Consider the following 27,767-nt stretch of genomic DNA (forward strand, 5'->3'; position numbering starts at 1 on the left):
GCCGCCCCGCTCCCTGCCCGGGGCGGTGCCGCGGCCGCTGGGTGCTGGGGAGCTGAGGCGCGGCACGGGACGGGGCCAGGATGGGTCGGACGCTCGTGGAGCTGTTTTACGATGTGATCTCCCCGTACTCCTGGCTGGGGTTTGAGGTGAGGGGGCGGCAGAGGGCGAGAGGCCTCTCCCGGGTCTCCGCGGTGCCTGAGCGGCTCTGGCGCCCGGCCGGTCCCGTCGCCGCCTCCCCTTCGGCAGGGCCGTTCAAGGGCAGCTCGCCCGGCCGGCTGCAGGCAGTGCCCTTCCCGGCCCGCAGTTACTTTTTCTCTCACCTCTGAGGGGTGCCTGGGCTTCTCCCTCGCGTGTTGAAGTCCAGGGACACCAGGGAAGCGTGTCCGAGCCAAACGGCAGTGTAGGAGTTAGTGCTCAACATTCTGCTTCGGGGATAGTTTTCATGTTTAACAAGTGCGAGCCTCCATTCATGAGCTTGATCTTGCCCTTACTTAACCCTAATTAGACTTATATAGTCGTGGCACGAATAGAGACTTGTCAGTTCTTCTGAGATCAGAGTTCTCTGGCAGCATCCAGAAAAGGCTTTAGGACTAGCCCTAATACAGTGGGAAAGGATTTATCTGCAGTGGTTACTGCCGTAGCTGCACACAGCTCTATCGACGTCTCTTGACTGTGACTCCATCGCTTCTCTTTCACGTTGCAGGTTCTCTGCCGGTACCAGCACATCTGGAATATTGACTTGCGCTTCCGTCCAGCTTTCCTTGGTGGCATAATGCAACAAACCGGTATGGAGTATAGGGAGGTTAGCACTGCAGGGAGATACCTTTTTCACTAGCACAGCACTAGTGTGCAAGCCCTTGGTGTGTGCAGAGCCCACATAGAGCCAGCTCTGAACTACCTTTCGGCACCAGTAACTAATTAACTATAGGACTGTGGAGCTCCAGAGGGATTGAGAAATAAGTCACAAGGAATTTCACACTGTAGCAACTACACTGACAGTCTGTGCCGAAGTTCATCAGTTCTAAAATACAATAATAATAATAGTAATAATAATATATGGAGTGTTTTCCTACAGTTAGATTTTTAAACCAGAACTAATTTGTAGAACACTTGCACTTTGTAATATGCAGGAAGGATACAAGGATGTCCTGAAACAGTACTCCTGGCCTTAATTAGATCACCAAGAGTTACAAATCATGAATCAACAAGTCTTTGCATCAGTTTACCCATGCATTAGGAGTTCTCAAGCGTAAAAGTAATCTGTCTGAAGCAACATAAATCCCTGCTAGGACATTTGTACCTTGGTTTAAAACTGATTCAGCTATCTTAAAGGTTTGATCAGTGCAAAACTGAAATAAACCATGTTTAAATCATAGCATTATATTTGGAAAAGCTGAGTATGTTCCAGTAAGCCAATATGAAATTTGACTATGAACTTAGATTCTTCCTTAGGCACATATATGCATGAGGCATAATTTGTTCAGTGTTATTATAATACAGTTGGAAATCTCAACAGAACTTTTTCCTAAAAGGTAACAAGCCACCAGCAATGTTACCAAAGCGTGCTGAATACATGCTGAAGGATCTAAAAAGGATGGGAAAATACTACCAGGTGCCTGTACACATGTCCGGAGATGACTTCCAGCGTATCCTTGCTACAAGTAAGAAAGAGTTTTAGCTTAGCTGGTATTTCTCATCCCTAGCACTTCTGGTTTGAGTTCTCCCTACCAGTAAAGGTGGAGATGAATTCCCTGTGTGCAGCCCTTTCCTGAACCTGTGAGCAGTATGAAGTCTGTGCATTCTAAGCCATGAAAGAAATCTCTGGAGAAATATGGCTGTGAATGATACTAGCGTGGGAGATAACTGTGGATCAACAAGAGCTACTACAGACTGTGGGTTTCTCAGGACTGTTAACAGGGGAGATCATGCTGTTTTTAGGTGGCACTTGTGCAGACCACCCCTGCTCCTGATCCTGTGCCTTGTCTCTGTTCTCTGTCTCCCCACGAATCCAGGCAGTCTGGCGGCCATGCGCTTTGTCACAGCCATTGACATGACAAACCCACAGTACCTAGAACCCTTATCTAGGGAGTTCTGGATGCGGTTTTGGTCACAGGTCAGTATTTTATGTGGCCAACTTCTTGACCTTTTCTTGTCACCTTTCCTGTCCCACATCATTCAAATGTGGAATTTCAGCAAGAAGAAGAAAATGTCTTTTAATGAAAAGTCATAGCAGGAACTTAAATCACAATGGTTCAGGAGCCACTATGAAAAGAACAAGCTTATAGTTAGCTTAATGTGCCTTCTTTTAGGTCTATATGGTCAGTCCAATGGGCTGTGTGGATCAGTGGTTCATATCAGAAAACACTTTAATACATTCCTAGATTAGCTGACTTAAGACCTTTTCTGAGGTCATTTCTCCAGCAACTAGTATTGGGTTTGTTTCTGTTTTCTTAGAAAATTTGCTTTTAAGTCCAGAGCTGAGCTTTTGTTTCTTAAATGCTGATTTACTTACTTTATTCTTTCACCAGCATGAAGATATCAGTCAGCCAGAGAACATCTTGGCTGTAAGTGTCTCCTTTTTCTTGGTGCTTCTGCATTTTTGATAGAGACTCTTATTGATGACTTGGATCAGTAATAGACAGAAACACAGCTTAGTCAAATGAACACTTGGAGTATTGGAAAATTTCAGGTAGAAAAAAAATTAATTTAATTTCCCTAGCAGCTCTGTTTGGAATGTTTTGGGGTTTTTTTTTTCCTGTCATGCTTTGTATAACACTCAGAACCAGAAGCCACTTTTTTTTATTAATTCATGTGGCAAGATACCCAGGCAGGACAATGAGTTATCTGTTGATATTATTTCATTAACAGTCATGAAAGTATGAAAAGTTTCTGTAGAATGCATTGAGGTATTGCTGCTATATGAAATTTCCAGGTGAAATGGAACACTTGGGGAAGTTGACTTTCCTTGGAGTGATGGAGTCAGGTTTTCTATTAAGCTCAGTGCTGTATTTCCCTCTTATATGCCTGGAAATTATACTCTTGATGTACTTTCTTTTGCTGTTTCGATTTTGTTTATTACAGTAAAAGCTGTGATGGCAGGTAAGTTAGTATACCAGGAGATGCTCTTGAAGGGCTCTCCTTTCTACATTTTAAGTTCTTGGAATATGAAGAAAAGAGAGGAATTGTCCATGACTAATCTCTCCTATCCAAGGTCCCTAGCTGAAATCTGAAACTTGCAGTCTTGCTGTTCCCCCCAAGTCTAGTCCTTGCACTTCAGCTTCATCTTAATGTAGCTTTTTTTACCAACATTTCAGCAAATGTTTGCATTTTGCTTTTTTAAGAAGCATGATTTGAAGGATAAAATTAAAGTGTGGCACTTTCACTGTGGTAGGCAGCCAAGCACCACACAGGTGCTCACTTGCTTCCTCCCACTGCCCAGGAGGACAGGGGAAGAGGAAAAGAAGAATAGAAGACAGAAAACTTGTGGGTTGAGATAAAATTGCTTAATAAGCAAAAGAGAAGTGGAAGCAGAGTGAAAGAAAACAAAGAACCACCTCCTACATGCAGACTGATGCTCAGCCAGTTCCCAAGAAAAAGGTTAACCTCCCTAAACCACCTCCTCACCAATTACTGTTGAGCATGGTATATCTCTGGTTAGTTCAGGTCATCTCCCAGCCTCTGGTGAAGCCCCAGTTTATTCACTGTGGGGGAAAAGTGAGAACCAGAGACTTCCTCAACACTGTGCAAACACCATTCATCAATAGCTAAAATAATTAGGATGTTATCAGCATTGTTTTGGTCACAGATCTGAAACACAAAACCATAGCAGCTGCTGTGAAGAAAAGCAGCTCCATCCCAGCTAGACTCAGCACAAAATTATATACAGAACATTGTCACATAGCCTCTGAATCCATCATTATTTAAATAAAGCAAGGACATGCAGAACTTCAGTGCCACAAACTCCATACTCAGAAAGATCTCTAATTTAGTCACAGTTTGGCAGCCAGTGAGTATCCCCCCCGTTCATCAAGGCAGAGGGAGGTGTCCCCTTGTCTGCTTGTGTCTGTCTTCATTCACTCCTGCAGCAAGTACTAAACTTTCCTCTCTTCTGGAAATTTGTCATCCAAAGGTGGATAAGAGGGCCCAACCCAATCATCTGAGTCTTTATAGGTGAATTTATTTTACACATCCGTCAAGAAAATGGAACATATTTTACTTGGTAATAATTCCTCAGTATTTTTTTTACTTCTTTATTCAGTCAGCAGTAGCTTCACATAAATTGCTATAGCAGCAATGTACAGTCTGAATTCTGCCCCAGCCCACTTACGCACTCTTTCTGCCCTGAAATGGTGAGGACCAGATACTACATCACTGTATAAATACTGCAGTCTAAACACTGTGGCTACCAAGCATTTTGTTCTAGTCCAGGGCTACACTTGTTTAACCTCCTGTTCAAGCACAGTCAAAAAGCCCTCCTCATTTCCCTGATGTGTAAGTGGGAGAAGGTACAAGAAAATGTGGGTGCTAAACAGAAAAAGTGATTGAAAGAAAGAAATAGTCATTAACACCTGCATGTGCAGGCTTACTTGTCCATGTGCAATATTGTATTTCTTTTTTTTCTTTTTACCTTTTTTTTTTTGTGTGTGTGTGAAACACTTTATTAACAGGGGTACTTATAGTTGTGTTACCAGATAAACATTGTACCTTTGAATTTGGCTACTTAGTCTCATTCCTGTGTGGCAGAGGCACAGGGGAGGTGAAAAAGATACAGCAGTAACACCGGCAGCTGTTTAACCTCTGGGATTTACAGTGTCCTTCATGTAGTATCACTTACAGATCCCACATTTGTCACACGAACTGTTTGTCTTGGTAAGCTTGTACAGTGAGATTTTATTTTTCATAACACCAGCTTGAGTTTTTTTGTAAGTTATCTGATGAGTCATTGTATCAAAGGTTTTTTTTTTTTCTTCAATTTCAGAACTACTGGGGAAAAAAGTGCCGATTTGGGACTTGGAAGTTTAAAATGTCTCTTCTGCTTTGTATCTGAGAGTTGTTAAATGATGAATAGGTTGGGAATACAGCAAGACAATTATGCAAGAAGTGCTTCAAGAGTATTTTGAATTTTTTTGGCAGTAGACCTTAGGTGATAATACTGAAGATTAAATTAATTAGACCAGGGTAGGAATTAGAGTATTTACTATTAGAGTATTCTTAATTATATAATCTTTTCTCAGGTTGCTCGACAGGCTGGGCTCTCAGCAGAGCTCTCCCAGAAGGCACTTGAAATGATTTCATCCCCTGCAGTGAAGGACCGACTGAAAGAGACAACAGCTGAAGCGATTAAATATGGGGTGAGATGCTTCCAATGGCATTGGGCTTCACAGCTATGCATTCCTTCCCTATTAGGAATACAGGGAAGCAAGGAACAATGAGGGTGATGATTAGAAAGCACTATATAGACAATCCCTTCAGGGTGCTCCTTGTATTTCAGTGTGTGAAAGCCACCTCACTGTTGTTGGTAGTTAATCTCGCTGTCATCTGGGAAAACAAGGTTGACCCACTCAGCTCATTCCAGCTGGACAGCAAGGACAGGACCAGTACTAAGAGATACCATTTACTGCTATTTGAAACAGAACTGTGGATTAATCAGGTTGTTTCTTATGCTCCTTCAAAAGGGGCACACAGGCTCTGGAGAGACATCTACTTCCAAATGGCTTCATTAGACTTATCTTTAAGAATGAGAAGGTGAAAAGAAGGGGAGGAGAAAAAGTAGAAGTTATTGGGATTTATTCCTGGAGATTGATGATGTGTCTGCAAGAAATTCTCTCATTATAACATTCTCTGTTTCATCTCCATGGTGTCAATAGGCATTTGGGATGCCTGCTGTTGTGGCACATTATGATGGGGAACCTCATCTCTTTTTTGGCTCCGATCGTTTAGAGCTGCTAGGCAGTGTTATAGGTGAGTCCACCTCATAACATCACTTTGGTTTTATGCTTTCACCCTCTTGTAATGAAATATGTAATGCAGCTGAGTAAAACACTCTTAAGGGCTTTCAAATGTTAAATATGGTTATTCTTCTCGTGGAATGAAAATGCTGACTGAAATCTGTCTCAGTACACTCAGAGTGACCAGATTTTCCAGACCAGAAGTAACTTGAGTTCTCCATCCTCTCTTGGTATGTTTCAATGCTTTGTGCTCCATGTGCCATTCTCAAACTACTACTGAAACTCTTCAGTTCTCAAAATATTTGTACTTAACCTTTTGGTACTGGACAATAGGCCTTGGCTAAGATTAAGACTATGGCTGGGGGGACTTTTTTTTTTTTTTTTTTTTTTTTTTTTTTTTTGTAGTTCTAACATTTTCACATTACAGCTGTTCCTTCTTAGTAAAAGTACATTATTACAGCTCCCCAATCCATAACTTGTGTCTACCTACACAACTTTTTAAAAGCTATTCAAATACTGGCCATCCTTCTTTTCATTTTTCTATTAACAGAATACACACTAAATTCTTTAAGGGATTGAAGTACGTTGTGATAAATAATAAAACTAAAGTCACCTGTTTTTATGAGTTAGAGGACATTTGACTATTGAGCTCAAGATCTGGCACTTGAGAGAGTACGTCTCTAGAAAGAATTACGCACATAATTAGCTCTGATGCATTTGTGGAAAACATTCAGTAGAAAGTATTAATTCATGCAAATTAGTATTAGTCATAGGCTTAAACAGAAGGGAAATTTTTTGAGGGTTTTTTTTTTTTTTTAGTCTTCTGGATGAGTTTCTGATTCTATAAAATATTCTTGATGAACATGAGAGTGAGGAAGAAGAGTACCCAGCACCCACTACAGTAGTCACTAATACTGACTGGAATGTTGTGGCCTGGTTTCTCGTCTCAACTCCAAGGACTTAATCAGATTTTCCTTTCGATTCTCTGACTCCCCAGCCTTGCACCCTTTTTTTGTAACTCCCAGCCCCCCAAAAACGAGTCCTAAAAAGAACTGATTTGACCCTCATGGAATACCCCAGACCTGCAGAATGTCTCATCTATCATAGAGGAAAAGAATTCTTCTGTACAGTTTCAATTGTGACTAGACAGTTAAAGATTTATGGAGCTGGCTGAAGCATGCCAAACAAGATATAAATCTGTATCCCATCACCAGTAGTTACTCTTCAAAAGAGTAGGAACAGCAATCCTGCTGCAGAAAAATGACCGGCCAATCACTTCTATGGATTACATTTTAACTGTCTCTTTTGTGCTGGTTTGTCCTGCAGGTGAAAAATGGCTGGGACCAGTTCCAAGCTCCAAGCTGTGAAAAGTCCTGGAGAAATATATAGGAAGGAAAATATATATGACAATCCTCAGCGATTATCTGAATGTATTCACTTTTATGGAGAGATGGCTTTCTCATCCTTAAGAGTTAACTTTACAGCTTGATCGCATCTCTAATTTCGAAGAGTTTCAAGGCTCGCCAGTATTACCAGCCAGGTGACGTGTTTGCCAATACAAATGTGCTTCCTTTCCTTCAACAGATCAAAGATTAACATTAAAGATTTAACTTCTTGCAGAGTGAACATTCTTCTTTCCTGGTTGATTTTCTTTCCCTTACCCTAAAAACATGAGGATTACATAGTTACTGGACAGCAATCTCTGGATTTCTCATGTCTTCCTGCTTGTCCTTTATAAACACACACACACAACCTAAGAGAAGCTGGCCACATTCCGCTTTTATTTTAAGTCCAGTGTACTACATAGACAGAAGAAGCACAGGCTAAGGTATTAATGCTTCCTTTTACTTTGCATCATGGCAGCTGGAAAGGACACAATTCAAGCCCAAACAAGAGTCTAGGGAACCAATCAAGTATTTCAAAAGGAACTGTCACCATCCTGGAGAATACTTGATACACCTTGCTCTGCAGTGACTGACATTTGAGGAAACCATCACACACGTGCATTCTTGGGCACCAACCCTAAACCTTGCAGGGGTTTTTAATTAATCCAAGTTTTACAGTAATGTCTTTGGAGGACGATGGTGAGCACCATTGTAGGTTCAGCTGGTAACTGAACTAGACTCTGTTTTGCTTCCTCAAGGATGCCCTTATGTAGTCTGCAGAGGGAAAGGTATGCAAACAGTAAAATTAAGAAATTTCACATGGAAACAGTTTGAGCCTGGCCCTGTATTGGCTGAATTGGAATAAGACACAGAAATTTGGTTCATATGAAGTTTGATTTCTCAGTGATTCCACACTGTCTCTGATGCATCACTGAATGAAACAGCAGCAGCTGGAATTCCCTTTTTTGTCTTTTTCTGAACTTCAAGGTAAAGCATATTCACGTGTTTTCACTTTAACAGCAAATCCTGGAACAAAGCATTAGAAAAAAAAATCTGTATCCTTCATGTTCTTAGAGCTGTAAGTGTCATGGGAGTATCATTTGTTTCCCCATCCACAATTTTTACTTCTTTCAGCTCTTCAGGAAATACTCTAGGATTGGAGGAGTCCTTCCTCCTTTATACCAGTGCACCCGTTAGTCTTTGGGCAAATCCAGCCTGAACTTAAGGAAATCTTTGTGAGAGATAAGAGGAGTTAGAATGATGGGAAAGTTACCATGTATGTGGGTGCCATGTATGTAAGTTTCTTTGAGTCCCTTGTAGCCATGTTAAAGAAATTTTTTACCATTTCTCCCCTGAAATTTGCTAGCCTCCAATCTGTGCTATCAAACTGATTCAGAGGTTGTGATAAAATGGAATGATGAAAACATCACTTTAAGCCAGTAGTGCTGTCTCAGACATGGGTAAAATGCCCTTTTATGAAAATAATGAACTCTGTTAAGGAGCTGGGGAGAATTCAAAGAACATCTGGAAATAATCTCACAGTGAAAACCAGGGTCTCATGAAACTCTGTTCTTTGAACCAGATCGATTGAAAAATAAACAGCCTTGGTGGCAGAACGTTGTTGATCTGGCAGAAGGACCAAAAGAGATGGATCCTACAGACTGAAATATATTTCACAAAATGATCTTAAATGCTCTTCAACCTACTTCAAATCTGGAAATTAAATGCTCAAAACCCTTAAGCATTTAAGGCATTTAAGCACTACTGAGATACATTGCTTATTGCCTGTAATAGCCACCAGTAAATGCAAAACCACAGTCTTTGTATCAGTGAGTTTGCATGTTGTTGCAATTCTGACTCCGTACCTATTTTGAGCAAAATTTGCCTGTGTGGGAGCAGAACTTTGAGGGAGTTCTGCCCCTTGTTTAGACAACCCTGCTCCTGTGTTACAGACACGATGTGAGCACAAGCTCTTGGCAGACACTCTGGGGGTGACCCCAGTAAACTCTGGCTGGCAGCTGCACTGTCATGCTCAGTTCTGATCTTTGTCGTAGCACACACTGAAGCAGTCTCAGTGGTGAGTACCAGCTCCCCTCTCTGAACTGCTGTGGCACCAGTGGCCACCACCACATGGAGCTGAACTGTTCACCTGACTGCTCTGAATGCCACAAGGTGGCAGGGCAGCTAAAACTTGAGCACTGAGGATCTAAACAGCAATAATAAAAATTACAAGCTATTTAGGAATATTTAGGAATAGCTGGAAGAATTTTCTTCCATAAAGATAGTATCTCTTCTACTCAGTTATATACCAAACTAGTTCCTGAGAGGCTCACATCACCACTTTCAAGGCAGCTGTTTAGCTGTCAGGCCAGAGAAGATACTGGGCAAGGAAAGGGACACTGAGCAAAAGGAGACTCTCAGCAACACAGGAAAAACTGGACTATGAATTCTAGGGAACAAACCTGCAGTTGTGTTCCCCTTTGCTCTGTTACAGACCTCACCAGGAAATCAAGTCCCACTTCCCATGTCTGGAAAAGCTGTGAAACTGGCATGAACTAGTATGTCCCACCAATGCTAGGCTGAAGGCAAATAAGCAAGTGTACAGATAGGCACATCATCAGAAAATGAGCAACAGAAAGGGGGTCTGTAAGGTAATGAAACTATAAAAAGCAGAGGTTAGGCACAGAGAAAGGTAGGCTGCATCTGAGCAAAGAAAACTGAACGATCAAAGACAAAGAAGAGAAAAAACCTGTGCCTAGATTAGGGCAAAGAGAAGAATCTCAATGGGAAATGCTGTTCCCTGAGAGGGACGAGGCAACCAAGGAAGGGAGAGCTTAGGTAAATCAGACAGGCCAGAGTGGCTGGCCAAGGAAGATCACTTGGGGAAGAAGGTAAAGGACTAACTCTGTTTCCTGAGCAGCTGTACAGCATTTGCTGCACTGTTTCAGTGAGGCAGGGATGGCCAGGGGCCCGTGGCTCTCCACCCCCTGTGTCCATTACCTGTGCTCCTCACCCCGCGTGCAGCAGACAGTCCTCCAGCGCTGACATCACACACAGCACAAAATGGAGGCCTGCAGAACAAGGCACTGCTTTAGCCTCCCCCTGAAAGCGCCTTCCTACTGCTCTTTCAACCCCCAGCGTGCAACTCCTAAAAAAGTCTCTCTCTTTTCTCCCATCCTTATCTCTGTGCAAGTGAGAAGGAAACATTTTATTAAAGCACTTACTGGATTATGGTGCTGAGCATCTGCTTTGCTGCCTTTTCCTTTTCCAGTGGAGCCAGCAACACTGCTGGAAGGAAGCAACCTGCTTCCTAGAAGGGAACCAAGCACAGAACAATACAGAAATAATCAAGAGGGTATCCCACGAGCTGCACACATAGCTGGTTTTACCCCAAAGTTTTCACAGATCTGTGGCTCATCCACAGGTAAGAGTGAAAGGAATGTATCTGTGCCCAAACTGACTAGTGTTACCTTGACCTATTTATCATTCCAGCTTGAAACATGAGGAAAGTGACTGCTTTCATTTCATTTAAAAAAAAACCATCAGCCACTGGTTCCAGACAATCTGAATGCCTTATTCCCAGGGAGACACATTTGTGAAGCAGACTCTAATCTTACGCTCTCACGATGTTTGTCTTCCTTTTCCCTCTGACCCCTCCCTTGAGATTCCCACATCTGACCTCAGGGTTTAAGGAATTTGCCTCTCATCACATATCAACACCATGGCAAAACCAGGGATTAAATACTCCACAAAACTCACAAATTACAAGCATTCTTTTGTTTTCTGTAATCAGTTTATATTCACCATAACACAACAGACTTCTTAAACCATTCTAAATTTATTCTTAGGTGATTCTCCATTCTATTCATTCTATGGTTAAAACTACTAAATATGGTAATTTCATAACCAGTAACATTTGTGGGAGTTTATGCATAAATGTGTCACAACAGTAAATCTGTATCATAACTCTTTTCTTTAAATCAGAGGAAAATGGGAAGAGTTTAAATTAAAGAATTCATATCAGTGTGGAATGTGCTAAGGGGTAGAATGAGCAGGTGAATACCTCTGATGGCATATCTAGCTGTCTTTCAATTAGGAAAGTGAAGAAAGCAAATGAGGGATTCCTGCAGCAAGATGGTAAACTAAAATGCTTTTCCCATGAACACTTTTTTCTTTTTGACTTATATGTCACACCAGTATTTTCTAGGGAACAGATGAGATGCAACTATTTTTTCAGCATTTTTTCCAAGGCAGACTATCCCCTTTCCCAGTTTCATTATGTAATTTAAAACTGAGATTTAAAAACTAAACTGGTAAATCACTGCCAAATGTTGCTAAACTCTGGTTTTAAACAACATGAATTTACAGTATGAGGGTTCTTCTCTATTTTGTGTATGTCCCAGGTCCACTATGCTGAAATTTAATTATGATACATGCTTTTTGTAGGAAGTGACTAATAGGCCAAGTAACTGAATAAAAACACACCTAACACTACTGGAAGTATCTAAGGGTTTAAGGAGAGTTATAGCTGAATTTTTATCCTGCCCTTGAGGCTAGGGGGAAAGTCACCTCTGCCTCATGTGATATGCACTGGCACATGAGACATGTTGGTGCTTCAAAGCCAACTCAGAAAATATTTTGGCAATGGCAGTTCTCTATGTCTTGATCTGGGAGCATGATGACCACAGACTGCTGACATTTTCTTTTCCTTTTCCTGTAACTTTGCCCTCTCAATCTGAAAGCAAATTGGAGAACCCAAGAATGTGTGCATGGGTTAGGAATGCTTGAATCATTCAGTGTAGGATCTGGACTCACAGTGGGCTTCCATTAAAAAAAAAGTCAGTTCAGACTGATTTAACCCAGTGCATTAACTGTGGCTGAATAGTTCCTGGATAGCTCAATAAAGGGCAAAACTAAAACACCAGGATACTGCTCTCTGTCCCCAGGCTTGTAAAACCTAAAAATTATGTTGAACTTTACATTGCATTCTCTGTAATGATTATTCTCAGTGATGCCTAATAATGATTTATATACTGAGAGACAATAAGGAGTGAGCAAACAGGCAAACTATCTGTGAAGAGTAGCAGAGGCCACTGGAAAGCATCCCTGCCTCCAGCATCCACAACAAAAGAGGAACAGAAGTTTCTGCAAAATATCTGACAGTATCACATCTTCAGTGGTGTTGCTAAGATACAGACAATTTTAAGCAGGGATCTATCTCATGGCCACTCTTGGTATCTCATATGCGGCAGCTGTGGAGCCTGAGACCTAACTCTTTCTTCAAAGTAAATTGGCTCCACTGTCTGACCCTTGTAATCTTTACAAACAATACTTTTTCACACAATTCCTATAAAGATCTCACGGTTCCTTCCAACCAACTCTCTTCCTTGCCATACACATAATCCCTAGTATCTCTTACCACCTCAACATGCTCCTATTCCAGTCTTTCAGCAACAGATGTTAAATTTTGCCTTTCACAGTTTCTAATGACTCTCCAAACTCAAAAGATTAGTCTTTTCAATCATACTTTCCCAAAATCTTACACAGCCTCATTCTCAGAAACAGACTGAAACTCATTTAAACCTTCCCTAATTTTAGTTTAAGGCTGATGCTCAACAAGAAGTGCTTCAACTCAAACCAGTTCATTTTAACAAAGGGAAACACAACTGCAAACAGAATCTGAGATCAGGGCAGGTGATCCAGCTCCACAGCAGGAAATGCAACAGCTGTCCCTGTTACGGGACTGAAGAGAACTGCTAAGGACTATAACCATCCCTGCACTGTGAATGGATTCAAGCTGACTTTAATCAACTACATCAGCTTTAATCAAGTATTAGACTAAGAACCTAGCCTTGGCAAAAAACTCACAGTGCAGGTTAGCTCCCCAATTACCCACCTTCTCAGGAGCATACTGCTTTGTTCAGGAAGCAGTTCCTATAATCCCATATCCAAACTATCTAGTTTATATGGGAACTGCATTCAGAAGTGCAACCACAGCTCTCTACAGAAAACACATAAACACTTTAATTCTTTGCAGTCTACTGTAACTCCTTTTGCAGTACGTACAGCGCTATTTATTCATGCCCCTGAAACATTCTTTCCCCATTAAACTTTGCATGGCAGCTTCTCTCCCCATTTTCCTGGACTATCATCTACCTGTGCTTCTAAAATATTAAGTACAGCATACAAAAGATTTGGCTCAACCTCTCATATGCTTCTAGAAGTATAAGTAGAGGGTTTTTTCTATTTTTCTTTCTTTTTTACCTGGTGAGCTAGAAGTACTGGGTGTGCAGTCACTGTCATCCAGCCACATACTCTGAACCATTGAATCCTGTTTTGGAGGGCCCTTAAGTGAGCACATCAGCTCCTGGAGAGGGCAAAGAAGACGTGTTTTAATAATGCACCTGGTAAACTCAGGGAGGGTAGCCTCTGTTTGTTAGAGATCATACACCCACCCTGTCATTCTCCTCTTCCTCAGATGTTCCATTTTCCCTCAATCCACTACAACAACTGCTTACACTGGATGATGAACGTGAGAGTGGCTGCATCACACAGTATCCTGAAGTCTGACTCCTGAGCATTCTGTGAAATGCAAGCATTCAACATCATCATGCTTATTGTTACACACCGGCTTAACTTTTTGAGGCATAGCTTTATTATACAGCAGTCAGAAACAGGAAGAATGAAGTATTCATCCACAGCTTGTTTTTCCACCTAGGAACAGAATTCAGGTGAACTGGCAGGCATACCTTAATTTCTAATTGCTACGTCACTTAGGAGAAACACCAGTTCTCTGTCTCCATTCTAGATAACTGTATGAAAGGACAAGTCTAAATGAATTTTTAAGGCACAGACCTAAGTGTAATAAAGAAGAGTGAGTCAAACCACCTGCATTTAAGTACTAAATACATCTAGACATTCATTAAAATCAACCGATGCCTTATTTTGGAGATCAGAGATTTTAAGACCCTTAAATAAAGTATGAAGAGGTTTTAAACTGAGTATAAAGGGCAAGTGCAACCTAGTCTGGGCCACCCATTCCCACAGCCACTCTCAGGCTGTCCTGTTTGGTCTTATGTGAAATTCCAGACAGAACAAAGGGCCCATAAAAAGCATACTTTTCATGTCATAAAGCTTATAAACTGTTACTGCTGTTTTCTGTACAGGTGTTAACAAGAGGAGGCAAGAAAGCATACAGACATTAGCAGTGTAATAGAACAGTTAAATAAGAAAGTTTAAGGAAGCAATGGGGAGGTAGAAACACATTACTGAGATCTGCATTATTGCAGGATGTCTCAGTGTCAAACTATTTAGGATCAAGTGCCAAGCTCTTGCACAGACAAGTCAGAGCCTTCCTCCTGCTTACAGAAAGGAACACACCTAGGACAGTGTTCCCATCCCAGTGATTTTCCATGTGCCCAGCTGCTGGTAGACTGACTCCTGTAGGTTCATCCCACTAAAATTTAGCTCCCACAAGGCCATTTAAAGGGGACATTCAAAGCAAACTGTATTGGATCACTTTACCACCACTCTCTCAAATAGAACAGACACTGAGGTAGCCTAGTGCATGTTTCAGATCTATCAGAAAAGACCCTTTAAGGTCAGCTCTTCCCAGCTGAATTTGGGATCCATTGCTTACAGTCATCCAGGAGATAGAGCAGTCCATGAGGCTGACATGCTTGTATAGTAAAAGGTGCACTGTGCATGTGAGCCTCAAATTTATGGTGAAATACTCACTGTCTGCGTAAGAGACCAGCTAGTAAGAGAGAGATGAAGTGCTTAAAAATGTTAAGGAACAAAAAAAACAGAGGCAAGAAAGATAAGACACCTTTAACATACTAAATATATTTATTCCTTCAGAAACACTGCAAAATGTGGCCAGTCTTGACCTACAAGCAGTAATGAAACCTAAAGTCCCAGGCATATTACATGCCAGCATGCAACAGGGAGAACAGTAAAGACAGGGCCAATCTAGGCCAAAGATATTTCCTCAAGAGATTAGGAAATATATTTCGGAGGAAATGAAGGCCAACATGCTTCTCCCTCAGCAGAGCAAATCAATAACATGAACCTAAGTGAACTGGGATCTAGATTTCCACAAAGTATCTCCTCCTCAGCACCCTTCCTCAGCAGGTTTCTCCATCCTCTTTCTCTGCACTGCATTTCTTGACCTGTGTCAAGGCACTAGAGACAGAGGTGGAATTGTGTTCTTCTGCTCTTGCCTTCTGCAGGCCAAACTATTCTCACTCATCTGAGGGGAGAGAAGGGAAGAGAAGGGGTCGCACTCAAGGTGGCCTCCATTCCCCATCATTAGTAGAGGTTGGTTCAGTGGCTGCTGATTGGGCAATGGGAAGGGCATAGAGCCAAAATGCTCCAACAGGAGCTATCTGTCCATCTCCCTCTCACAGAATTCCTGCTCCAGGAACTGCCAGTGGAGCGTTACTTGGTGCCACTCGGTCTCTCCACAGTCCTTGAGGTCCTCTAAGTACATTCATGCTCCTCTTAGCCAGGACTCTGATTTCACCCCAAAAGTCTTGCCAGTGTCTTCAGTGAGGTACCCAATGACTGAGTAGCATCCGGTCCACTCCTGATTGGCTTGATGTCCCCACTCAGATGTGTCTGAGGAGGGAAAACACACATACAAAAAACCCATGTACTCTTCCTAGGATATGGACATACACAGTACAGTGCTTGATTTATCAGATGCAACCCAGAAAGTCGTCTGATCCTCAAGAGTTCTACTACTTGGTTACATAGGCTGGGTTCATTCTTTTGAGGGAAGAAGGATTATTTGGAAGGCTACCTGGGCAGTAAAGCAGAAAAACTAAGGGCAATTGTCCCTGTATGTGGGAGAGAAGACACGGTTAGCTCAAGTGAACAATGCAGTTTAATGAATTGCTGGCTGATCACTGCATAAACGTGTATTAAACTCAGCATGCGAGAAAGTAAGTGCTGCTTTGCCTCTACTGTAAAATAATTAATCTATTACTAATGTGTTCCCTTTGCATTTATTTCCAGGTTGGTTTTAGTAGAACACAGGTGAAGAGGTTGATCATTCCAAGCTTGAATCTGAAATGATTACTTAAGACCAGTAGTAACATGCTGGACATTTCTGTGGTAACAGAAATTTCTTGTGACTCTATGGAGAAAACCAGGAGTGGATTGATGACACACTACCAGGGATAGCCCATTCTGTTATCTAATAGGGACTTCATAAATTATTCTAGAACCAGGCAGAACTCTTTTGCATTGGAAATATGCCTACACCTTGATCCTGGTTTCATAACTGATGAACAACAGGTAGGCTATTTCAGCAGAATGCCAGTAAACTGTCTCCAAGACAGATTTTACACTCCCAGCCTTTTCCTACAATATTGTGCTAATACTGTCTTGCTGAAAATGGTGGGCTTTACATGGTAGAATTACATGTTCTTAATTCCCTGTCCCAGATGTCATGCAGAAAGTATGGCTGCACATGGGCTAGTCCCTAACTCTGAGATCACAACTCTGACTAATCACTAATTGTGCAAAATTCCATGCTGCATCCCACCTTGTAAATGAACTTGACAGGAATGGGCTAAACCACCACAGCTATGAAAATACTTCTTTTTTTTCTGGTGATCCTAAGTGGTTTTGAGTCCATGACTGGGAAAAGAATCCTGGGGACAGAACTAGACAGACTGGCAATTCATACAGGTCATGCCTCATGTGCATAAACAATATTCATGCAAGTATTGTTAGTAAAATCCCATGCTGTGTTTGCTCTCTGAAAGCATGTGGATACCAAATTGAAACAGCCACTGCAGCAGCTCACCTCCTCAGCTGATGGAGAATGGGGGCTGGCAAGTGGGGGAAGCAGAGTTCTTGGTGATTATACAAGGTAATCAGCTATCTAATCAGAGCAAGAGTCCCTCGCACATGCCTGTCAGGAACTTCTAGTTCACTAACAAGGTCCCAGGCAAGATGAGGAAGGGAAGGTGGAATGATGTGGTAATGCTGGAAGATGGGGGGTGCTGACCAATCAGCAGTTCCAAGTCCTGCATTCCCTCTAGTCCTTAGCTGCCAGAGCTAGCACCATAAATGGTCTGTATCTCCTAGATGTGCTCCCATCCTCCTCCACAACAAAATTCTGAGCACGTATCCAACCCAAAAATTAGTACACACACAAAAACATACCAGAACTCTGCACCTTAGCTGTGACAAAATTCAGGACAGCATACAACCGGGTACCTGAACTGCTGCAGATGGTCACCAGCTTGTAATTCCTAGGCAGCATTGGGTCTAGTTGGAAGGGAGGCCCTTCCTTGTCAAATTTGGCACCTGTAGCAACTATAACCATAGACATGTGGTTCTAGGGCACCTCCTGAAATTTTATTAGGAGTCTCCACAGTCATGAGAAAGAGAAATGCCCTAATACAAAGAACTTGGTATCTTTTTTGCCACAGGTCTCATCCAAATTCTCTTGAAAAAAATAAGGTGTGGCAAACTGTTCCAGAAAGTCAGCTGCAGCCTTCGATTTAGACAGGGTGTTCTGGAGTCATGTAAATGTAAATGGGTGGTTTCCCTGAAGTATTCTAGGTATGATCACATCCCAGTATAATATGGATTAGCAGCAGCAAAGCTCCACTACCGGGAAATTGCTTTTTTCCCGTTTTTGACAACCAGAAACTGGAGAATTAACTTGCAGACTACTGCATGAAGTGTTTTGCACATACCACTGGGTGTGGTATGGCGTGCTTTAGCAATGAAACATAGGTGCAATACATGGGACCGTGCTGGAATCCTGCTGTAACACTTTGGGAAGACTGGAGACAGGTTAGTTCACGCTGGTTGGGAGCAGCGGCATGAATCCTGCTTAAAGGGGCATAACTTGAATACAACCCAACATCCCAACATACCCTTGTCCAAGCTTCTCCATGAAGCTCCAAAATCACTCCACAGCAAACTATAGAGGAAACATACACATGAGTAAACATGGATAATTGGACAGCTAGGACTTTGTGTACCCTGTTGGATGCAAGCTAACATTACAGTAAAGATACAACCAAAATCAAGTGGTCCAATCTTTTATCACAGTCTTTTTAAGAAAGCTGAGTTCCTGACAGGCTCTGAATTACTGTGCCACAGCCAGACATCCAACTTTTGAGATGCTACAATGCCTGATGTGGACAATTTCAGTACAGCCTCCAACAGAGCGAGACATGCACCACACTTAAGCCAATACCAGAGACAGTGAGCATCTTTCAAATACTGACATTTATTTTCAACTCACTTGCTCTTCCTGCTGGGGAACTCTGGAGAGCTGGGACTGGATGATCCATCAGATTTCAAGTCAAAGAAAGTTCCTGGACTGTCCAACACCCTCTGTATCCTCTCTGCGGTGTCTCTGCTGGGAGAAAAGAGAAAGCAGCTATACTCCAGGGCCAGAGTTAACTACCATCTATTCTAACACTCCCTTACAGTAAGACACAGTACAAAGCTGTATCTCCTACATACATGTAAAAGGGAAGCAAACACAGTTGTGCTGAAAAGGGCAGACTCCTTAGATTGTGACATGTGACATCTAGAAATGGCCAACATTAAGCTCCTTTTGAATTTATATAAAAGCCTAAATTGGTTTTAGTATTCACCTTTAATTTTTTAACTTTTTTTTCTATCCTCCCCATTTCACTGGCCTTAAGAAGCTATAGGATTTACTAGAGAGTTTAAATATGATGGTTACAAAAGTGTTACTGCTACTAGGACTTGTCAAGATACCTCTGAAGAAAGCTGTGTGAGTAACTGAAATGAAAGGTACATTTAATTAAGGAAAGGAAAACTAAGGGATTTTGGGGTATTTTTTAGGGCTTCAGTGATGGAGTTTGTCACAAAGTTCTTCCTCTGCTCTCTTGGTCAGTTGATCCTATCTGTGCCCCTCAAATCAGAGTTTCTGATACCCTCACTTATGCTAATACAATTGTTTGTGAGATTGGAAAGTACCCTGACAAAAAGTAATTCTAAAATTAAAACAACCCTGAAACTCCTACGACACACTAACAAGTGGGATGGACTGGGTCAGCTCTGTCAGCAAAGCCTGCATATTATTAAGTTACAGCTCCAGGGTGAAGTCACAGCTGACACTTGGAGCTCACTGCTCCCAGAAAGGGAGCATGCTCCAGCCTCTTTCATTCTTGCTGAGTGCACTTTCCACCAGTCCTAGTACCTATCAAACTTCTCCACAAGCCAGTTCATGGCAGAACCTGGCAGACAATTAATCAGGGAAAGAAAGTTGATACTTTTTCTATTTGATTAATGGGCTGACTCTGTTCCATGAAAGACCCACTAGGGATCTGAGCAATCATCACAAGGAATAGTCAGGACTGGGTAGTTGAAAGGGACAGAGGGGAACATCTACTTTCAGTAACAATGAACTGTTAAAGCAGTCACTACTGAAACTGCACTTTCAAGAATGACCCAAGAAGTCTTTCAGAAAATAAAAGCTAAGGCTCCCTGTTCCTCACATCTAAGTTTACAAGTAAGCAAAAGGAAAGCTAAATAAGCCAATTAGTTCATCAGATCCCTCCAAGCAAAGAGCAGGGGAAAAAAAAAAAAAGAAAAGAAATCCAGGGGTTTTCCTTGCAGTAGGAAAGTTTTACAGATCCTTCAAGCGGATAGAGAAGATTGTTGTACACAAAGTAATGGAGTGAGGGACACAGCTGCCTAAGGTACAAAAGTATTTAAAGTAGTGAGGAACTGTGGCTACTGTGTTGGCTTAGACTGTTACAGGCCAGTTGTCTCTGAAGATTTAATTTTTCTGAAAAAAAGTTCTATTTTTATTCAGATTAGGTCATAGGCACCTCATTAAGAAAGAAGGGAAAATACAGTAATTTTCTCCTAAAATAACTAGTTTCCACATTAGAGATGACTTTCCCCCTTTTGCCCCCAGTCTTTAAGCTGTTTCCTGGAATTCTTGCAACTGGGAAAACTGCATATTAGATGCAGAGCATTCATGTGACTTTTGAGACTCGTATAATCTTCAAAAGGTGTCTCAGCTAGAACTGAGAGAAATTTATAATTTAACTAAATAATCTTTTGTGACCAGTAGACAACTTTTGAATGGTTATAATTCTGTCCAATATGCCAAATCACTCCTTGAAGCTGTATAGTATCCATTAGTTATAATTATTTCTCAGATGATCTAACTTAAACACTAGTCATTTTGACTTAAAGCTTTTTTTAAAAAATCCTTTAAGTTACCAGAATTTTTGCCTATTTGAATACTTTAACATGAAAACAAACAAACTATCAAGCATCCCCTTCCCAAATACCAGCCTTTCATCTGACTCTCTTCTAAAAGTGGTGAGTAAAGAACAGGAAACTCAAGAGTCCTGGATCATACTGCATAATATTTAGGAGTGTCTTACAATGTTCCTCCACCCATTTCCTCCATTCTTCCTCCAGTACTGATTCTCTCCAATTCCAAACATCCTCTTTTAATTTTGTCTGCTTCTGCTACTTGTCCATTTTTCCATCAGTCTGTAATCAGTCCCTTTTCTTCCTATTCCAACCATTTCCATTTCAGTTCTCTTTCCTGATGGCTCCCCTTCTGCCTGTATGTGCCTTTCTATGTTCCTTTTCTCATCTGCTCTTGGATTTTTTACCCTCTTTGTCTCATCTTCCCACAGCTCATACCTCTTTTCCTCCTGTATGTTTTCAATGCCAATGGCACTACTCCGTCGCCCATGGAAGCGGCTGGCTCGAGTACGTGATGGGCTCCTACCAGGCAAGGCAAAAGACTAGAAAAAAGGAAAGCGTGACAGAAAGGAGAGGAACAAGGCAGGAAAAACTGTGGAGAACTGAAAGCACAGGAGAAGAGTTTGCAACCTGGATCCAGATCTTCTCCTTTACTCTGCAATACAAGAGCTCAGCTCCACCTGTGCAAGGAGTACTTTCTATCAGCAAGCAAGAGCAGCCAGGGCTTACAAAGGTGGTGTGAGAACGGTACAGAGATATAAAGAAACAAAGGCAGAACACAGCCAGTATGCAGAGAAATGGGCTTGGGAAGGGAGGTATCCCCATATGGTGAGAGGAGAGGCAGAACCAGAAAGGTAATGAAAACCAGAAGTTAAAGGAGCAAAGTAGGCAGCAAACCCAAGTCATTAGTACTCTGTGACTTTGTTGTATTGACATAAACATGCAACCAAGTAAACTGTCACCAAGAAACCTTCACACTGAAGGGCACCTTCTTGGCTTACTCAGAGATGGTTTTTTTGTAGTTTGCCTGTATTGACATCACTAGTGCAGAGATCACAACTAGCTGGATGCATTTTGGTGAAGGTAACCATATTTTCAATATCAGAAATATGGATCCTCTTCTGGAAAGATCTGTTATAGATTTTTAATTCATTGGTCACATATGTTTAGTATCCCTATCAAATAAGAAAGGCTTTGATAGTGACTAGAAATATTCATTCTTTTTCTCACCCTAAACTTTATTAATTCTGTTTGTCCTCAACATGCAAATTCTATTTACAGCAAAACAGCACCTTGCATATCTTATGCACCTGTTTATATTACAGAAAATAGTCTGATTGGTGAAATCGAAGAAAATGAAACAGTTCTAGTGTCCTTACGTCCTCAGCTCTTGCCATATGGCAATACAGTACCATTCCAGCCAAACCACAGTGCATGCACTTTTTAACACATGGCACCATACAGGATCTAATCCAGAGATAGATGTCTGATGTAGAACCATGTTTGGCTTTCTTCTCCCAGTCTGCATCAATCTCAGCTCTAGTTTACACATGAACTCGGGCTAGAGAAGGGCACAGACAAAACAGACTGCAACACATGCTGTCACCACTTGTGAAATGGGATGATACAACAAAAAGATTCACAGTGGGAGTGGTTACAAAGGTATGCCGGGTTCTCTTCTTACAGCCCACCCGAATACCTTACCGCAGCAATGGCCTTAGGGCCCTCGGCGACACTCTGGCTGAGGGCAAGGCCAGCTGTAGCTGGGCGGCTGGGCAGGGTGGCTGGCTGCTGCTTTCTCATGGATATCCCCATGGTATCCAGGCTCTGGCTGCGGCCTCTGATCACCCGCTGAACAGGAGGGAGGCAGGGAAACAGACAAACACAGATATACACATAGAGACAAGCACATGGTAGGGTAGTATGAGAAGCACCACAGATTGAGTGGGAAGTTGTGACAGACCGACACCAGAACCACACAGATCCTACCTCCTAGAAGGCAGCACCTTAGATACTGCCCAGTTTTGGTCCTAGCTGATTCATGGAGCTCTGGGAAGAGCTCCTCCTCAAGCATATTCTCTAGTTTCGCTTCCCTTCTCCTATTGCAATGAATAGAGAATTCCTCCCAGTATCCCTACATACTGGATAAACCAGTGTCACCTAGAGCACTCCTATCCAGTACAGGCTATAAAACACAAAATCAAACTCCTGTTCAAGGCTGTAAGGTTCAGTCTCATATGAACTTGAGTTTTGGTTTCAAGGAGAAAACAGCCATATCAAAATCTGCAGCATTTGAAAAAGCCATTTTCTGACTTAACTCAGCCTCTTCCAGCCTTTTACAAATGTCATCTGTGTACATGACATGCAAATCACAGCATCTGCTAGAAGTCAGAAAAGGACATTTTGGGGGAGTTAGTGTAAGACATGGATGGGTTAAAATTCATGGTTAGCAGCAAAGGCAGTTTGTGTGTAAAAATACCCCTCACCAAAGCAACCCAGACCTGACCAAAGCTACGCACACAGCTACCAAACCTATACGCAAACAGGTTAGTTTTACAGACCTTAACCATTATGGTGGTCTAATTAGCCCACCATATAAAGCCATAAAGTCATCTAAAGAAATGCTATTTATAACACATCTCTCTTTCCAGACAGATAACTCATGATATAAAACAAGTGGCAAGGCACTTGCCACAGAAGTGGAAAAGGGCAAGTAGGTAAGATAGGAAAGAGGATATAGGATTCTCTCTACATAACCAGTTCAAAACTCAGTTTCCCAATTCATACAAAAGCTTTGCTTTCTCATTTCAATCATCTTGATCACTTTTAAAAGAAAGTTGTCACCTAGTTTATCAAAAAATCAACAACAAAAAAAAAACCCAAACATGTCATTTACACTGAAAAAGGGAAATTAACTCTGGCTTTTAGAGGGTAATTAAAGCATCAGTTTCTCTAGACAGTACGCTCACAGATAGCTTGGAAACTCCTTCAGTGGCTCCTGCAATTCTTTCAGTTACAATGAAAATGAATTGAAAGAGATCTGCTGTAGGAACTGAAAGCCCCTTGCTCCTAGTTATTACAGTTCCTCTTGAAAACACTGACTCCTTTTTCTGTAAGTCATGGAATAAAACCACATCTGACACTTGACACCAGCACAAAGCATAAAGTGTTTGACTTCTAAGGGCCAGTATGGAATTCTGGACCACACTGTAGGTCTGTAGAAAGGCTCACCTTGAAGTTCTCGAGGAAGCCCCCGCTGCCATTCTCTATCTTGTCATCCTCCCCTACAGGTAATCCCATCATGCTGCGGCTGCGAAGCTGCAGCTCCTCAAAAAGGCTCTCCAAGAGGGCACTCCGTGTTCTTTCCTGCATCAACATTGGGAATGAGAACAGCCTTTATTGGGAGCAGAGATATTTTTTTCCCTGTTTTTTAAAAAAACCCCAACAAACAAACAAAAAACCAAAGGACTAACCATGACAACAACAAAACCCCATGAAAATTACTTCAAACAATATGAAGTGGTTTTAACTGCATAGTTACAGAATATATTGCAGTAACACCCAGCCCTTTTAAACTCATTCTGAAGCAAGGCATAAAGGACAGTTCTTTAGAGCTGATGAAACAGGGACATGTTTTTTTCTAGATCAGGCAACAGCAGAGTCTGGAACAGAATTTTGGTACCTTCAACCAAAAAATCAGTGATACCAGCATGCATCCTGTAGCATAATACTGAATTTCAGCTAATACAGAATCTCCTCCAGCAAAATGTATGTTTCATATTCCCATCCTTACCTGAGGATTAGATCTTTATATTAAAATCTACCTGTTCATATTCTATCACACCTGCTAAGAAATATGAAGGAAGTATCCCATAACATATATAATCACATTTCATCAAAACAAAACACAAAATTAGAAGTCAGAAATTTTACTGTGTTTTCTTTATCTGATAATAATATATTTACTATATATGTATATAATTATAATTTTTAATGGAAGCAGCCAGGAATTAGACCCACCTCTAATTTAGCAAATTTCTCAGCTCGATAGCAGCTGTACTCGGCATTGATGAGCTTGACCAGAAGGAATTCACGAAACTCTGTACTCTACAAGACAAGATGAAGACTAGACTAAACTGGAGATGAAAACACTAATAAAAATATCACATTATAAAAGCTCTGTTTACTACTGTTTGGACCTCCAAAGCCCTCTATAGCAGACTGACAATAGCAACTAAGAACACAAGCACGTGCACCACATCCCTTGCCATCTAACACTCGACCAGAGACACAAACCTTTTTAAATATGGCTGGATTTGGCAGCGGGGGTCCAAAGAAGGGGACATCATCTCGGGCGGTGACTGAAACCTGAAATAATATAAGGCAAAAAAAATGAGTATCAGAACACAAGTGAGACCATCAAACTACTATGATATATATGATTCCTCCTAAATAATTTACATATAAAAGAGATGTTATACAGTGTCCTGTGCATCCCCCCTCTGTTCCTGAACTCAGTGGATTTGCTCATTTATCTCCCAGAAATTTAGTCAGCTAGATGTGCACACGGTAAGAGCAATAAAAAAAACCTGAACTGACTGCTTTTTAAAAAATTATTTTTAATAATAACTAGTATAAGCAGTACATTTAGGAACAGAAAAATGGTCCTATTCAGCCTGCAAGATTAACCTCCACTAGAAGAATCTGTCAATTTGCTTGTACTGACCTATTTTTTTACAGAGAATCCTTGGTGGAGATACACTGCACTTTGAGGGGAGTATCTCAGTGCCACTGCTTCTCTGAGTCACAGGTGGTAAACAGGCAAAAGCATTTTCCCAGGAAGAGGTAAGTTTCATTTGTTTCATTTTTAGCATGCTCCTACCTGACATACCAATGTCTAAAGCCATAACTGAAAAGCAGTCCAGCCACTTGTTTCTTCACAGCACCTACCTATAATTGTTTGTAGCTATCTTACCAAATACATCCAGTACTTCACAATATTTCACTGGGTTTTTTTTTGTCATGTTTGAGATGAAACAAGACCATTATTTGTTGTTTCCTACAAGGGGGAACTATGTCATAACAACCACAACTGCCTCAAAATAACAAATAAATGTCACAGAGCCACTGAGAAGTGTGAGTTTAATGAGAAGAAGGAGGAAATAGCCTCTTGATTTAATTCAGATTTCTCATATTTTAGGCCACCTCCCCTAATTACAAAGCCTCCATCTCTCTCCTAATAGATATCTGCCAGTTAAAATCCTGCTTTGCATTTTTAATTTTCTGATTGCAAAAATAAATTCTGTGAAATAAATTCCATTAATATGCCAATTTAACAGTAGGCACTAAAGCTTAAGTAAATGGAAGTAAGGGATGGCAAAGAAATCTTCCAGATGGCAATCTTTTCTGTACTACAATGCTCTCAAGGCAGCATCAGTCAAAGCCCCTTTAGAAAAGCCTTTACAGAAAACTCTGCATTGACTCTAGGGTGACTACTAGGATGATTTCTTCTTCATGGAATGAAGCAGTCCTATTACACTAATAAAAAAAAAAGTACTGCAGACAGGCAAAGATGAAAACAATGGCAGGAAGACACATGACAAATAGCAAGCTTTCCCAGCTATTTTCCTGTCATTAAAAAGTCCACTGAATTTTTGTGCCCTATAAAACAGAGAGCATGAGGAGAAATGGAACCCCATGGCCTGATCAACACAAGGCTTTCACTACAAACCAGCTGCCCAAAGCATAGGGAACAAGGGAAGGTGGCTGCTCCACCACCAACACCCTCTGGTGGAAGAGGAGATGGGGATCCTGTCCTAATTTTGATATTCTTGGTGTTCCTGTAGACCTCCAAGGCATAAGGATTCACCATCACCAAATCAAATCCCTACATAATACAACACATAGCGCTTGGCTTAAAATGTTTCTACAATGGAAAATTCATCACAAATCCAAGTTTCTTTACATTTTCTGCTCTCTCAGCATGACTGAAAGTTGAACATAAAGTTATACAGATATCCATACAGAGTCATGTCCGACAGAGAACGAGTTGTGTCCAAAGGCTGCAGATGATTAATTTGGGCTGTAGCAGGGCTCCTTTCAGCTGGAGGGCCCTAACAGGTAACACTTCCTTGTCAGATGGGCATCAGTTCTGGAATGCTCAGAAGCAGGTGTAGCTGGCTTGGATTCCATAGTTAGGCCAACCAGCTGTATCTGACCTGCAGCCTCAGGCAGTGCAAGCTGCAACCACTGTGCTGCGCAGCACGAGAAATGCAGACATGAATTTTACCTGACTAATATATATATAATGTAAGCAAGACAACCCCCAAAATGGGATCAATTGTGCCTTGTGCTCTTTGATGTAAACAAAATTTTTTATCTCAATTCTTTCTGCTTCAATTCCAAAGCCTTAAGCTTCAGAAATTCATCAGCTGCTTTGTAAAGTGTACAACTACACTCTGCTTTCAGGTGTAGATACTCAAGAAATCAGGAAGAGATCTGGCTGAACCTGCACCTCTCCCAAAGGCCCAAGAACCAGTTTCCACTTCAAGGATCAAAATCAGTACAGGTTAATCTATTGATCCTGGTTACCTTGTAGAGAGTGTCCCCAGTGGTGCTATGAGTGAGCTGAACTACCACATAAGCATGTAGGAAATTAGAAGCAATCATATCAGGGACAAAAGGTGTACTTTCATCCTGGAAAATAATGGCTACAATGTCATTCCCAATGTGACGCTTCCGCTGAAGCTGGAGAGGAAAGAAATAATGAAGAGAGAAGGCAGGTGAAAAAGAGCAGAACAGTGAGCTGGGACCTCAAGCACCAGTCTGCCTAACATCTCAAACCCATCTGTTCCACCAAACCCCTCGTCACTACTTTTGCCATTACTCCAGCCATAATTCCCAACATTATACAGTTAGTCATTCTCCCCTCTATGCAGTCCTTCTTCAAACACCTCTCCTCTCCCAGCCATGCTGTTGTAATCCTTACTCCTCCTTCTGATACCTGCTGGGAATCTCCCTCTGTGAAGGGCAGCTTTGTGGACACATGAAACATGATCTCCTTCCCCCGGAAATTTGTATAGACTGACTCGGTGCCTGTTTGACCTCTGGTAACATCCAAGCCTCCCCGGAACCTGAGCAAATCCACACCATAGGTCAGGCAGTAGAGAAATGAGAGAGCAGAGAGAAGACAGACAGTATC

General features: G+C 41.6%; 2 protein-coding genes across 15 annotated transcripts in view; one reads left to right on the plus strand and one right to left on the minus strand.

The window, feature by feature from the left end:
- Positions 1-27,767, minus strand: part of RAP1GAP (RAP1 GTPase activating protein) — a 55,919-nt gene that overhangs the window by 3,447 nt on the left and 24,705 nt on the right. For 2 of the 14 annotated variants that reach the window (XM_008635420.2, XM_017736500.1), the window contains 9 exons: positions 27,570-27,699; positions 27,158-27,313; positions 24,863-24,934; positions 24,587-24,673; positions 23,798-23,932; positions 22,271-22,417; positions 21,005-21,108; positions 18,606-18,722; positions 15,157-15,952 (listed from right to left, as the gene is read on the minus strand). In XM_008635420.2, the coding sequence (XP_008633642.1) occupies positions 15,943-15,952; positions 18,606-18,722; positions 21,005-21,108; positions 22,271-22,417; positions 23,798-23,932; positions 24,587-24,673; positions 24,863-24,934; positions 27,158-27,313; positions 27,570-27,699 (958 nt within the window). In that variant the 3' untranslated portion in view covers positions 15,157-15,942. Of the gene's footprint in view, positions 1-7,525; positions 7,611-7,706; positions 8,360-10,333; positions 10,405-10,557; positions 10,644-13,597; positions 13,701-13,788; positions 13,916-15,156; positions 15,953-18,231; positions 18,279-18,601; positions 18,723-21,004; positions 21,109-22,270; positions 22,418-23,797; positions 23,933-24,586; positions 24,674-24,862; positions 24,935-27,157; positions 27,314-27,569; positions 27,700-27,767 lie in introns of those variants that run through there. The other 12 variants (XM_017736498.1, XM_017736497.1, XM_017736495.1 and 9 more) reach the window with 12 other exon arrangements.
- Positions 7-7,574, plus strand: GSTK1 (glutathione S-transferase kappa 1). Its single transcript, XM_008635418.2, has 8 exons — positions 7-146; positions 704-785; positions 1,533-1,661; positions 2,013-2,113; positions 2,529-2,564; positions 5,235-5,351; positions 5,868-5,961; positions 7,275-7,574. Exons 1-8 carry the CDS (start codon positions 81-83, stop codon positions 7,313-7,315), a joined length of 666 nt encoding a protein of 221 aa, XP_008633640.1. The 5' UTR covers positions 7-80; the 3' UTR covers positions 7,316-7,574.

The sequence above is a fragment of the Corvus brachyrhynchos genome, unplaced genomic scaffold (assembly GCF_000691975.1).
Source record: "Corvus brachyrhynchos isolate BGI_N302 unplaced genomic scaffold, ASM69197v1 scaffold176, whole genome shotgun sequence".
NCBI classification, from domain to species: domain Eukaryota; kingdom Metazoa; phylum Chordata; class Aves; order Passeriformes; family Corvidae; genus Corvus; species Corvus brachyrhynchos.